Source organism: Thunnus thynnus, chromosome 14, assembly GCF_963924715.1.
Source record: "Thunnus thynnus chromosome 14, fThuThy2.1, whole genome shotgun sequence".
Lineage (NCBI taxonomy): Eukaryota > Metazoa > Chordata > Actinopteri > Scombriformes > Scombridae > Thunnus > Thunnus thynnus.
In genome coordinates, this window is record NC_089530.1 from 27441095 (window position 1) to 27455759 (window position 14665).

The 14665-nt window shown below is 40.1% G+C and overlaps 1 protein-coding gene across 5 annotated transcripts in view; it reads left to right on the forward strand.

Annotated features, from left to right (window-relative positions):
- The window catches only part of kcnq5a (potassium voltage-gated channel, KQT-like subfamily, member 5a), a 115753-nt gene that overhangs the window by 85441 nt on the left and 15647 nt on the right, over nucleotides 1-14665 (forward strand). For 3 of the 5 annotated variants that reach the window (XM_067610757.1, XM_067610761.1, XM_067610760.1), the window contains exons 5-9: nucleotides 290-415; nucleotides 2178-2288; nucleotides 2447-2542; nucleotides 6763-6857; nucleotides 8593-8619. In XM_067610757.1, coding sequence (XP_067466858.1) covers nucleotides 290-415; nucleotides 2178-2288; nucleotides 2447-2542; nucleotides 6763-6857; nucleotides 8593-8619 — 455 coding nt within the window. Of the gene's footprint in view, nucleotides 1-289; nucleotides 416-2177; nucleotides 2289-2446; nucleotides 2543-6400; nucleotides 6494-6762; nucleotides 6858-8592; nucleotides 8620-14665 lie in introns of all 5 variants that reach the window. The other 2 variants (XM_067610758.1, XM_067610759.1) reach the window with 2 other exon arrangements.

Below are 14665 nucleotides of genomic sequence, written 5' to 3' on the forward strand. Positions count from 1 at the left end.
AAATATGTGTGGTTTCATGATTTTGTACTTTCTTAAACTAAATTTTAAGACCAACCAGGCCAGAAACAACAGATGATAATTAGCCATCAGGCTCAACTTGTCATGTTTACATCACAACTAGTAATAAAGATGTTTTTCCCTGTTACTTCCTTCCTGTTGCCTTTCATATGTGTTTTTCGATGAGTAGTACAGCATGGTGAAAAAACAAATTGTGACTACATATCGTATAAAGCTTTACTGTCTGTTTCTGAAATATAATGATTGTGTTTGTCTGGTGTATGTCTTGTAGGAGCTGGTGACAGCCTGGTACATTGGCTTCCTGGTGCTAATCTTCTCCTCCTTCCTGGTCTATCTGGTGGAGAAAGAATTCAACAAGGAGTTTGCCACCTACGCTGACGCTCTGTGGTGGGGCACGGTGAGCGCACACACACATTACCAGACACACAAATACACTTGAACACAGTAAACACATTTAGGCCTTTTTTAAAAGCCCTTTAAATGCAATCTTACTGTGGTTATTGTAACTAGTTTGAAGGCGTTTTCAAAGTCAGTTTGGTTTAGTTATTTGGTTTTTGGTTAAATCTGTGCCATCGTTCATGCTCGTTTCTTAAAGTGATGTGTGCTATACTGTATCAAACAAAGAGATTTTTAGGATTTAAACAACCATAACATCTTTTGAAATAATGCAAGAACTATTGCTCCCTTTTAATCCTGAGCAAGATCAAAGATTTGTTTTTATCTGACAGCAGTGATATATTTCCATTTACAGTTTCTGCGCGACCTTAATGACACCTGCGGTACAAAAGCCAATAGGAATGGCCTTTTCAGTCACACTTGGCTGGCTGTACTGCACTGTTTCCTCCTACATCTAAAACCCATTACACTTTGAAAACACGGAAACAGACAACACAGACAAGAAATGGACCAATCAATAAATTCAATTATCTCCTGCTGCCAGGTGAAACTGGTCTGTTACACTTGTGGGACTGACACTCAGACACACAGTGTTCCTGTATTCTGTGACCTTAGAGCATCTTTCTTTCTGGTAGACAGTAAAAGCATCTTGGACCGATCGTAGAAGCTGTAATATAGCTTTTGAAACCTTTTAAGATGTATGAGTCAACACAAAAGCTGACAAACAGAAACCAAGAGCCATCACAACTGAGCACAGCATACCTGTGATATCCACATTTATCCATATACTCATAATATTTGAGCTTTTGTTAAGTTTTTTTTTTTACTTAATTCAGAAAACAAGTATAAAATATCTTTGGACTGTTTGAATATAACACAGTGAGCCCTTCAACAGATGTGGGTGTTGCATTTATGAATTTAAATTGATTGAAAAAGCCTTTAGCAATAGACACATTAACATTGTTGTAACATTTGTGTACAACACAAATCTGTAATTACTTTTGAGAGAGCGGTTTGAATGGTCATTAAACAACTGTGACCATGGCATTCACAAAATCAACAAGCTAGTTTTCTACTGCTTTGTTTGGCAAATGTGGGCTTGGATGGTATTCAAGGTTAAAGTAATTAGATCATGTATTGTGGCTAAATTGCATGTTTTTAGTAAATGACAACAAACACTAGACTTTGTATTAGCAGCGTTCGCGCTTCACTCTGACTGCTTAAGTCAAGCAATTTGTGGAACAAACAATCCAATTTGTTAAGTGGCAGGAGCACAGATGTAGTAGGAATGAAGCCATGGACAACTGCAAGAAATTCAATCGGGTTGTGTACAAGATTTGTTCCCAGAAAGCTGTGTAAAAATATGAGGTTTGGAAAAAGGATCAAATAGGAGATTTTGTTTTTTATGTGTGTTTTAGGATGTTAGTAAGATGACAGCTTATGTTCCCATCTGTATAAGCACTAGTTGTGTGATTTGACCTATATACTTCTCAGCTATGTCTGAAATAGCTCCCTATTTAATACATTGTGCACAATATTTTCTGTCCACCATTTTATTTGAGTGCCTGAATGCAGCGCGCCACATTTCATAATTACAGTTGACAAAATTACAGTTGTGAGACGCTACAGCTGTCAGCGATGCTGCAAAATGATAATGATTCATAAGTGTCTGAAATCACAATTTACTGCCCACGATGGAGTACACTACTGAGTGTTTATTAAATAGGGAGTAATGAACGAGTAAATGACCTCTGACCCTTCAGATCACCCTAACAACCATTGGCTATGGTGACAAGACCCCTCAGACATGGACAGGGCGATTGTTATCAGCCGGCTTTGCTCTTCTGGGGATCTCCTTCTTTGCCCTGCCAGCTGTAAGTCTCTCTCTCTCTCACACACACACACACACATTACTGTTATTCCTCAATAGCTCCATGAAGCTAATACTATCAGGAGTAGGGACCTAGTTGTCTTTGGGGAATTTTCTGCAGGTTTAAAACTCACTGTTTTGTATGTGTGTTTTTGCATGTAGGGTATCTTGGGGTCAGGTTTTGCCCTGAAGGTGCAGGAGCAGCATCGACAGAAGCACTTTGAAAAAAGGAGGAACCCAGCTGCCAGCCTCATCCAGGTAACACACACATGCAGAGAGCAGATACACTTCATCACTTAAGGTTTGTTTTTTTTTTTTTTTGCAGCAGCAGCAGCTGAGGACCAGAGTGAATACAGAGAACTACCTCACCTTTTATTTGCAGATTTTCATGTGTGTGTGTGTCCATTTTAACTGTCTCTAAGCTTTCCACTGGGTGTCCATGTGTCTCTATTAAAGCATAAGTGTAAGTGTCCACTCTTAATTAGTGTGTTAGGAATATGTTAAAATGCATGTATGTGTATTTTCACCATCTTTCCTCCTATCACAATGAAGTGTGTGTGTGTGTGTGTGTGTGTGTGTGTGTGTGTGTGTGTGTGTGTATTGCCCATCCCCGTAATGTCAGGGTATGTAGCTTCATGATGACTAACGGTGTGTGAGGCACGCTGCCGTCTCTCAGGTCCAACAGCAACACACGCTGCTGGGATTTATGAGTCGTTTCCATGGTGATCATTCCCTGGGCAGACGCACCTCTACACCGTCACTCACTGTAATAGACAAGACCAGCTGCATTACTTGAACAATTAAGACTGTGCCGTGAAGTGCGGGTGCGACTGTATGTGTGTTGCTCTGTGTTTCTTATGTGTGTGTGTGTCTGTCTGTTCCTTGTTTACCTTATGAACTACCTTGACCTTTTTTTTTTTTTTCAAAAAACACTAGGTATTTTTTGTCCTTTAAACAAAATCCAGGAAAATCCAATTTTCTATAACCTGATTTTCTATAACCTTGTTATACTCTTGGTTATCATTTCTATCAGTTAAGATAATATTTTAGTGACTGAATCTATTGTTAAAACATGGGGATATAGTATCTGGTGTAGCAGCTGTTAAGACGCAGCTCTAACCAAAAGACTTGTCAGATTTTAAGTACACAGCTAAGTTTACAAGTAGCCCAATTTTCGCTATTACGTATTTGGAACTGGAACGAGCCCTGAGAATATAAAATTGTTACCCAAACTGTCTGTTTGACAAGACTACATCAGTTTCCCGATGACAGGATGGGATCCAGCCAAATGTCTAGACTGAATATGACACAGCAGGCTGCCAATGCCTGTCCTTTTTCAAACACACCAACAAACCTAGCCAATAAATGTTATTTTCTATCCTCAATATTTCATAATCCATTGTGCTAGTTGTTTAACGGAGCACTCATTTAAAGTAGACCAATAGAAAAGCCACTTCAGGGTTTAAATAATGGAAGAGGAATGATTTTTAAGTTTTAAGTGTAGAATTTAGTGGCATCTAGTGGAACAGACTTGGCAGAAATGGAATATAATATTCATAAGTGTGTTTTTAGTAGTGTATAATCACCTGAAAATAATAATTGTTGTGCTTTTGTTAGCTTAGAATAAGCCATTTATATCTACATAGGGAGTGGATCCCCTTCCATGGAGCCTGCAATGTTGCACCACCATGTTTCTACAGTAGCCCAGCATGGACAAACCAAACTGGGCAAACTGGCTCTAGAGAGGGACTTTTGTGTTTTTCATGTGTTTTGCGGCTAGATTCTCCTACACGCTTGTTCTCATTGCTAGATGCCACTAAATATTACACTCTGGTCTTTTACCGCAGTGGTGGATATGTATTATAATACAGTAGGTTTTTATAGAAAATTATTATGGGTGCATTTACTTTTGTTTCACCTACAAGTAAGTGGTTTAGATGGTATTGATAAAGACAGGATTGTTCAAAACCTGCCTGGCTTTCTAACCATATGTATATCACAGCATCCTCAGATTTGACTGATTAAATTGGTGATATATTTTGATCACTGCTTATGTTTTAGTGAATGAATTTTAAATACTGTTTTGTCTGGCTGTCTAGTGGACTGTCTGTTCCCCTTCTTATCAATACGTATCAGCTGTTATGCTTGACAAAAACCAGTTGGAGCCCAATTGTTCCTGAATAACACACTAAGGGCGCAATTAATCCTGCGTGTGTTGATCTTGTTTCTGTTTCATTGGCTTTGTATCAAGCACCTGGTCACTGTCTGTCATCTGCCAAGCTCATAACATTTTCCTCAACAGGTAACAGGAAACTTGGAAGGAGCTTTAATGTGTTAAATATGTGGATGACATTACTATTCTGTCCCGTCACTTCACTCCCCCATCTCACACAGCTCTCATGCTTCAAACCAGTGTGTGCTCTGTGTGTCTCTGTCTGTTTGCTGAGAAGGATATTACCACTGTCTTCAAGCCTCAGCAGCTGGTCTGTTCTAAATTTCACCTGTTACAAAAAAAAAAAAAACTATTTTGCCGACCAACTGTATTTTTAGAACAAGATTGAATCTCCAAATGATTTTAAAGTGCTCTCTAGAGTAGCATAACAACCAACAGCCAAAATTGGCCAGCATTTGGCAGGTGGCCGGTGTTAATTTCCCACCCTGTCTGTGTAAAGTGTTTATATAAAGGCTTTCCAGTCATATCACAAATCTTGTAACTACACCTGGTACCATCATGGAGGTTCAGTGAAGAGCAAGTAAATTATGGTTTAAGATATAAAGAAAACAACCTGTAAAAAAGATTGTGGTGAATGTATGTCATTTATGAAGAAACTGCGTAATCAGCTACGTTTTTTTTCTCCAAATCTGGGTTAAAGTTATTAATCTTTACGTGGCATCAATGCTTCAAAACACATTTGATGAGTCAAACTTGGATGAACTTTAAAAAACTGTCTGTACTGCCAGATAACCAGCAGTAAGTCCATTTAGCAAACCAACATCCATAATGTTGGATAAAGGTAGGTTTTCCACTGCAGCTATATTTTAAACCCATGTGTATTCAATGAACTTTTAGTCTCATTCTGATGTGACTGCCCGAGATTAATTTCCATTTTTACTGTTGCCATGTAGCTACAGTTCAGACTAATTTACATAACTCTGTGAAACATTTTATTGCTAGATGTTTAAATGCTAATTCCTTAAAGTCCTTATATGTGTGTATTTTTAATAAACATAAAAATAAACAATTTTCTTTTTCAGATTTAATTTATTTACCTTTTCAAAAACTGTTTTATGCTACAATTTTTATTTATTACATTATGACCATCTTTTCTTATCTTTTATCTCAGTGGTTCCAAACCTTTTTTTTTATTATTTGCTTGTGTCCCCTTTAAACAAATCAATGTCTACATGTGACCACTTGTCACTGTTTCAATGTATGAGCAGATCAACCAAAGTGCTTTTCCCCTTTCAAATTGTTTCATTTAAATAATTTTTGATTCCTGAAAAGGGTCAAAACATATCCAGTATTTAAAAAGAAAAGATTAATTATCAGAGAAAAATCTGAAAAAATAAACATTTTGCATAGAAACAAATATGTATTTTTCTTCTCTTCTGTCCTGTAAATCGTTTTTTGACATCCAGGTTGAAATAACTGATGCATTTTCATCTCAATGACATACTCGTTGTAGTTGTAGTTTATAAAGTTAGCTAGCATGCAATCTAGATGCAACAAGACAGGAATAGTTTAGCTAACCAGAAAGTGTGGTTAGCTAGCCAATAAAGTGACATTAACTGAACATTATGTATCAGTGATGAAATGATAAGTTCTTACTGCATTAAAACAAATCAGTTATCAAGTATATGTTCAGAAACACAAGCTTCTCTTCGCCACTATGAAGAGCTGATGATCTTCAGTGTGGCTGCCAGCTGGTTACATGCATTGAAAACCTTGTGTATGTTACATGTTCACATATATCACAGTCCCTTAATTTCCTCACCGTGTTTGTGCCATTGCCCCTCTGTGTCACGTATGTGTGTGTGTGTGTGTGTGTGTATATGTGTGTATACATGTGAATGTGTGTGTGTGCCCTGTCCACCTCTGTTACCTCCCCCACCCAGGCGGCTTGGCGTCTGTACTCCACCGACGGTGCTCGTCCCTACCTCAGAGCCACCTGGCACCACTACCAAAGCGCCCTCCCCCCCCTCAGGCATGTATCCCCACCACCAGCACCACCATCACCACCACCACCACCCCCACCTCCCTCCTCTTGCAACCCCCCAACCACAATGCATCAACACACACCCAAAAAAACTAATCAGCTTTTTCTTTTTTTTCCCCCTCCTCACCTTTTTCTCTCACCTCCTCCCGGATGTATACACTCCTCCCTCAACTTTTTTTTTTTTTTTTTACCTCCCACACTTCGCCCCATTAATTGTTTCATTTATCATTATTTTATTTATCCTGTCGACTCTGCACGTAGTGTGTCTGGCGTAGTTATGCTGCTGATGAGAACTCGGTTTCCATTGCTACCTGGAAGCCTCATTTGAAGGCGTTGCATACCTGCAGCCCTGCCAAGTAGGTAACAACTTACAGACTTACAAACATGGCCGCTGCTGCTCAGCCCTTTTCCTCATCTCTCCTCCTCAGCTGGTGTCTGCTCGGTCCCATCGATGTGGCTTCAACTCTTCCTCCATTTTTCTACCATGTATTTCACTGTTATGCATCATTATGATCATTCTCTTATAAGCATACCTGTATTCAGCCTTTCTGCTCAGGGATGTTTTGCTTAGCATGCATCATTATTAATACATTAATACAATTAACACATTCAGACAGTTTCACATGTTCACATCTGGGAGATGTCCAGTCAAACATTAGTGGTTTGTGATGCCTTGCTGAACAGCATATAGGAAGTTGCTGAGATATTGAATAATATATGTTTGTTTTAATAGTTTGTCTTGGCATTTTATGCCCTCTATTAGATAGTGATAGTAGAGAGATGACAGGAATTAAAGGAGGGAGATGTGGAACATGGGGGATAGCATCAAACAAAGGTCACCAGCTGGATGCAAACCAGGGACATAGCTGTTAATATTGCAATGCAAGCAGTAACCGCACACTAAATCAAGGCTCCCTTTAATTTTATTTTGCGGCATTCTGACTAACTACAGGTCTTCCTCAGGGAAATGTACATAGCTGTGTTAATAAGAGGATGCCCCCCTTAATTATAACTATTTGATTTGGAAATTTTGAAACGCTAACAAAGCAGTGAGCTTCTCACAAACAGCGATACACAGACAGAGGCCAATTTAACATTAACACAACAAAGTGAATGATTTCAATGTATAAATGTATAAAATATATCAACAACTTTTAAATTGATAGCAAAAAGATATTTAAGTTTTAGATTTACAAACTAATGCAAGAATTCTGTCATTTTGACATTGGATTTCAGTGTTGGTGCATGTTGTTGTTCCATGTTGTTGTTGGTGTAGAGGTTCGACTTTCCACCCAAACCAGATCCCAAAACAGATTCCCTGAGGTTTTATAGAGTTCAGGTTCAGATTTTTACTTTTCTTCAGTTGGGGCATGTGAAAGAAATGCAGATTTGTCTCCCCATGCCTCCCAGAATGGTGTGTGACATTCAGGAGCCTGTCACCTGACCTGGCTGAACTTGCAGTAGTAATGCAACAGATACAAACAGACAGATGAAGTAAAGAAATTAGCATTAGAAGAATTTACCTTGTCCTCACAGAAAGGAAAGTGTGACATACTTTCACATGACTGTTGGCAAGACAAGTTGTCTGTGTGCTTAGTTAAATGTCAATAATGCTAAATTCTGCTAAAAAAAAAAATGAGTTGGCTTCCACAGTAAAATCTAACATTTTTTTTTATGAGGATCCAATTACAACAAATTTACGCCAGACATGGTACATTGGTGCGTAATTTGTTGTTTTAGAGGTTTGCTAGCAATGTTTTCTAAGTGTTGGGAGTGTAAAATTCAAGTATTTATATTACCATCCAGACTTTCACACACACACACACACACACACACACACACACACACACACACACACACACACACCAGATTCAGATCCTTGCCTTTCTGATTTCCATGCCTGTCTTTCAGCTAACACTTATAGCCTTACTGTGCATGGCCATAGCTTGCATGTGTTACTTTTTTTGACTGCCTTTTGGCTTGATGCCTTCCATATCCATTAGTGGAAACTTCTGTTATAATGCTATTTTAATCTGCTGGAATACTGATCTCTCTCCCTTTGTCTCCTCTACATCGCACTAACCTTTGAAGGAAAGAGCAGGGCGAGACTACTTACAGGTTTGTATGACTCTCGGCTCATCACTGCAACACACAAAAACCCCCACACAAGTAAACACATATTAAATGATATGCTTAATTTTTTGTCATAATATCTTTTGTCTTACGAATTAAATGCTGTTTTGTGTAACACGAAAAAAACAGTAGGTTTGCAGGCTTAATTCATCATTTGATTATAGATTCATAGATTGGGACTCATATTTTGGACATGTCCAGTGATGACTTTCAGGCTATGATTTATTTATTCATTTTGTTTTGTTCAGTTTGTTCATTATTTATATTAAACATCTGTGCATTAGATGATATTTACTGCATAGGTCATGGTGTGTAGATTTTTCAGTTTGTGTCTTTATTGGTATGTTTATTGACATCTGCCAGGTATTTTGGTTGGTAAAGCAATTGAAGATTGCAATCGAAGGGTTATGTAGACCTATTGATTGGTTGGTTTGTTAGTTGCTTGGTTTATTGATTGATTGATTGACCAAACCCTTACTTATCCTTTACAAATTCTTAAGTCACCATTAGTGAAGAAAATGTTGGCATTCATGATGTTGTTTTGGCTTGTATGTTAATATTAATCTCTGTTTCACCAGTGCGGCCTGGCAAAAGAGAAGGTACATTGCAGTACTTTGACTTACAAAAGGATAATTAGCAAGCACATCAATATTGTAGTGGACAGTTAAGCAGTAACAAGGTTGCTGTGTTCTGATAAAAGAAAATCTGACGTGTCAGGACAACATTGGACATCGGAAAGAACAGTAGCTAATGGATTGGATTGAGAAAGACATACAAGAAGAGATGTAGGGATGAAGATTGTTTTTATATAACACAATAGGTAGATCAAGGCTATTCTATAAATAAAGTACTACAAGAACTACTTTCAAATGACTTATTTCAGGGGTACCGTGTGCTGCCTGTCGACGTTTTATTCTCCTTTTTTAATTTCTGCTGCTCCCACCTCACTTTTCCATCTCTTTCTGTCCATCTCCATCTCAGAATTTGTGTCTTCTACCTCCATCTTCTCTTCCCTTCTCTTACTTTTGTCTGCACTTGACTCTCAGGCAAGGAAGGTCGATGGGCTCCGTCTTTGCGAGTGTGTGTGTGCGTATGCATGCACACAGGCCTTCAAAGACAGGAGTCTGTACCATGTCTGTACCATGACGCACTTTTTTCCATTGGGATGGTATTTATATAACTCATCAAACACAAGTCTAGGAGAGACAGAGCAAAGTTGAAAAGGGGGGGAGGAGAGGGGAGAGGAGATAGGGGATTTCAGAGAGGGAAAGAAGACAGAGAGAGATTTGTGAGTTTAATTATGCTTGTATAGTTTTTACAGTGCTGCGCTTCTTTGGCAACATTTGGGGGCCTTATGTTGAGCCAGCAGCTTCTTAGGCATTTAAACTTAAGACACACACACGCATGCACACACACACACACACACACATACTCAGAAATACTCTCAGTCAAACACACAAACAAATGTGCTTCTCATTCTTAAACAAAACAGTATTTAATTAGGCTTTGCTGCATCCATAACAACATACATAACCCAGAAATCCGTCTGTTTAAAAGGCTGTGTTTAATTACGCTTTCCTTTCTTAGAAACTTTTGTTGCACTAAATCCAATTTACACTCGTGAAATCATAATTATGCACACTTTTTATGGCACTATTTCTTCTTTATGTTTTCCCCTCCACTAAGAGAACACACAATGCTCTGCATTATTAGTGGTTTTACAGACTGTCGGCTGCTCGGCGGTGGTAGGTGCCGTGGTAAATGGCTGGTGGTTTTCGTTTAAGCAGACTTGTAAACACCAGCAGTAGTAAACATTAGGTGCACCACAAAGTGATCTAGCGTACATCATGCTGAGTGTAAGTGTGCTGGATATTGGCAGTGAGAGCCAACATGAAATGAAGGATAATAAGTTTAATCTGGAGTTTATTTGTGTGTGGACGCAGGTGTGTCTGTGTGTGTGTGTGTACCTCCTGGTACAGGAGGATAATTTAAGATTCTGCTCAAACTGTTGTTTACCTCCTTCACTCCCTCATGGGAAAATCAAACAAAGTTTATTCCAAAGTATGCTTAACTCACTTGTGTTTGTGTTTGAAGTACTGTTTACCCCCTCAACAGGCCTTGAATAAAAGAATTCTCACCAATTAAACTAGACTAGCAAACTAGACTAAACTGGCTAACACCAGACTTCATTTAAACATGTGAACATGGCTTAATTTTCAGTTTCTTGATAAGCAGACTCCTTAAACTTTTAGTTGAGCACTACAGGGTGGCAACCCAAGAACCAGCTGGACAACAGTGGTGAAAGAGGCTGTCAAGCTGAAGAAGGAAGTCTTTCAGGTCTGGCTGGATCAGGGGTCTCCTAAAGCAGCAGATGGACACTGAAGGGCCAAAAGGGTGGCAGTTCAGGTGGTTGCTGAAGCAAAAACTCGGTGTGGGAGAAGTTTGGGGAGGCCATGGAGAAGGACTTTCAGTTGGCCTCACAGAAGTTCTGGCAAACTGTCAGGTGGCTCAGGAAGGTGTAGCAGGGCTTAGCCCAGGCTGTTTTCAGCAGCTGTGGAGAACTGCTGACCTTGACTGGGGACATCGTCGGGCAGTGGAAGGAACATTTTGAGGATCTCCTAAACCCAACCATTATGCCTTCTGGGGAGGAGGAAGAGTTGGACGACTCGGGGGAAGCCTCAAACATATGCCTGGTGGAGTTCTCTGAGTTAGTCAAAAAGTCCTCAGTGGCAAGGCGCCGGGTGTGAATGAGATTCACCCTGATATGCTGAAGGCTCTGGACATTGTTGGACTGTCATGGCTGGCACGCCTCTTCAGTTTCGCATGGAGACTGGGGACAGTGCTTGTGGACTGGCAGACTGGGGTGGTGGTACCCATTTTCAAAAAAGGGGAGCAGAAGGTGTGCTCCAACCATTGGGGGATCATACTGCTCAGCCTCCCAGGCTGGAGAGGAGGCTCTGGTCGATTGTCAGACCTCAGATTCAGGAGGAACAATGCGGATTCCATCCTGGCTGTGGAACAGTGGACTAGCTCTTCACCCTTGCAAGTGTACTTGAGGGGTCATGGGAGTTCGCACATCCAGTCTACATTTGCTTTGTGGACTTGGAGAAGGCTTATGACCATGTCCCTTTGGGCACCTTGTGGGGAGTGCTATGAGAGTATGGGGTACCAGGGCCGTTGCTGTGAGCCATTCAGTCCTTACATAACCGCAGTGGGAGCTGTGTCTGCATTCTCAGCAGTAAGTCATCCTTGTTCTCAGAGGGTCATCCTTGTTCTCAGAGGGGGTGTTGGGCTCCACCAGGGTTGTCCCTTTTCACTGATTCTGTTTGTGATTCTCATCTCAAGGCACAGCCAGGGAGAGGAGAGTGTCACGTTTAGGGACCTCAGGATTGCTTCTCTGCTTTTTGCAGATGATGTAGTTCTGTTGGCTTCAACACAAAGTGGCCTCCAGCAGGCACTGGGACGATTTGCAGCCGAATGTGAAGCGGTCGGGATGAGAGTCAGCACCTGCCAATCTGAGGCCATGGTTCTCTGCCGAAAAAAAAAGGTGGACTGCTCTCTGAAGTGAGTTACTGTCCCAAGTGAAGGAGTGTGCGGGTAAGATGGAGCATGAGGTTGACAGGTGGATTGGTGCAGCATTAGTAGTAATGCGGGCATTGTACTGGATCGTTGTGGTGAAGAAAGAGCTGAGCCAGAAGGCAAAGCTCTCAATTCACCAGTCGGTCTAGATCCCAATCCTCACCAATGGTCATGAGCTTTGGATAGTGACTGAAAGGATGCAATCGTGGATACAACCAGCCGAAATGAGTTTCCTCCGGAGGGTGTAAGGTCTCAGCCTTAGAGATAGGGTGAGGAGCTCAGGGAGAGAGATGTTCCAGGCACATCCAACTGGTAGGAGACCCTGGGGCAGATCAAGAACACATTGGGGGGACTACATATCTCTTCTGGCCCGGGAACGCCTTCGGATCCCCCAGGACGAGCTGGAGGGCGTTGCTGGGGTGAAGGATGTCTGGGATTCCTTACTCAGTCTAATGCCACCGTGACCCAGTCCCAGATAAGCAGCAGAAAATTGATTTATGGACTACTTTACACAACACTGCAAGAAAACCGGAAGGTGTTTTCAGAAAGTGTTTTTTACTGACACATCCACAACAATCAGTGTCTCATGGTTCATGAATTCATGATTTAGATGCTTTTGGAGTTGATTTTCCTACATGAGCCAAACCCAGGCAAGCAAATGTTAGTAGCCTCACACTGAATAATGCTTTGGTTTGATGACTTGATTTGTGTCATGAAGTCACATCATACATATCGTATATTTGTCATCCCAAAAGGGAAAACTGAGTTCAGGTGGGTTTACCCTCCACAGAATCCCTGTTCATCCATCCCCATCCTTCTCTGGAATAATTCTCCATCCTTTTCTCTGTGTATTTACAGTGCATCAGTGTTGCTGGCAGAGAATTTATCTTCTCTCTGCTTAACTCCTCTTCTAATCTCCTTCCTCCTTTATCTCCTCCTCTCCATTCTGTCCTTCATCCATCCCTCCCTCCTTCACTCTAGTAAGGGTCTAAGTAATGGGAGGCTCTTCCGAAGGTATACTCGGAAATATAGGAGGTACCTACAGTACTACCCATCATCTCCTCTGTCCTGAGCCCAATAACCTGTGGGAATGACTGACTAAAAGCATGGAGTAAAACAAAGAAAATGAACTTAAGTTCCTTATCACCTCCTTCCTCGATCCCTTTTATCCCATCAAGGATTTAGTCTGAAACAACTGCTGCCTGCTGCCTGTCGAATGCAAGCAAGACTTTGTTACAGTGTTGAAAATTAAAGGGGAATTCCACCAAAAGATCATTACACTGCAGACAAAAATGCATATTTTTAAAATTAAAGGAAATGCTACCAGGTTTTACTGCCCAGTGTAGTTCAAAATTTGCAGCAGTCAACAAATTGCATGTTGAGCCTCAGTCATTCTAAAAAGATCAATATCATGGATGATCCTCTCATAATTTGTAATTTGAGTTACAAGTTATAATTAAAAGTCAATTTTCTTAGTACAGCTCAATAAGATAAAACTAAAGAATATACATTTACAAGGTTTAAATTCCCCTTTATTTATTTATTTATTTATTTTTAATCCATATGTCCCTCTTAGCCCACCTAAAGTCTCCTTTTTCCCTGGAATCTGCTCCGAGTCCAGCCACATGAATGTCATCCATATACTCGATGACCAATCACAGTTGGATATCTAGATTTCGGAAGGTTCTTCTGAAGGAATTACTTATACTAATTTCTTGTGCGATTTTATGATGATTTTGATCAATCAAAAGTCATCACGGTGAGAATACTTGATAAATCACTGGTCCAGGTAATTCAGATTTTTGTCTTGTCCCAGCAGTTGGAAAAAACAAAATGGTTACATGACAATTTAGTGAAAAATAATGGCAAGGACATGAGCAATTCATGGGGCTGGACACATTTACCTGGAATGATTCTTCAACAACATATACCATCAACATTTCTGTATACAGATGTTGGTATTGTAGCTTTTCCTCATTTACCTGCATGATTCCTGCATCACTGCTGCACTTCTCTTTTCAGTCATTTTTTGCCATCAGAGACACAAAAATTGGTTGTACATAAAAGTATTATAAAATATCTATTCAGCTCTATCCACAGCCTTTAAGAAAACAATATGTGATTGTTTCAGTATTAGTGGAATACAGCAAATGCAGAACAGAAAATGGCTTACTCATGATATCTAAAGCATATAGGATTCCTATATAATTCTTACAAGTATAGGAAAATATGGAAAATACAGTGTAGTGGGACAGGAAGGTTTAGGAAATCATGACAAATCACTCGGCTAATCTAATAGTCTTTGGAAATTTGGGAAATTTCATAGTCTTAAACCATTTTGGAATACATAAGGGAAAAAACTACTTCTGTTAAAGTGATTAAACCTGATTAAAACACTGAAATTCAGGTGAGACACTGAAGTCTGGAAAAAGTGTGAAATTGTGGCATGAAA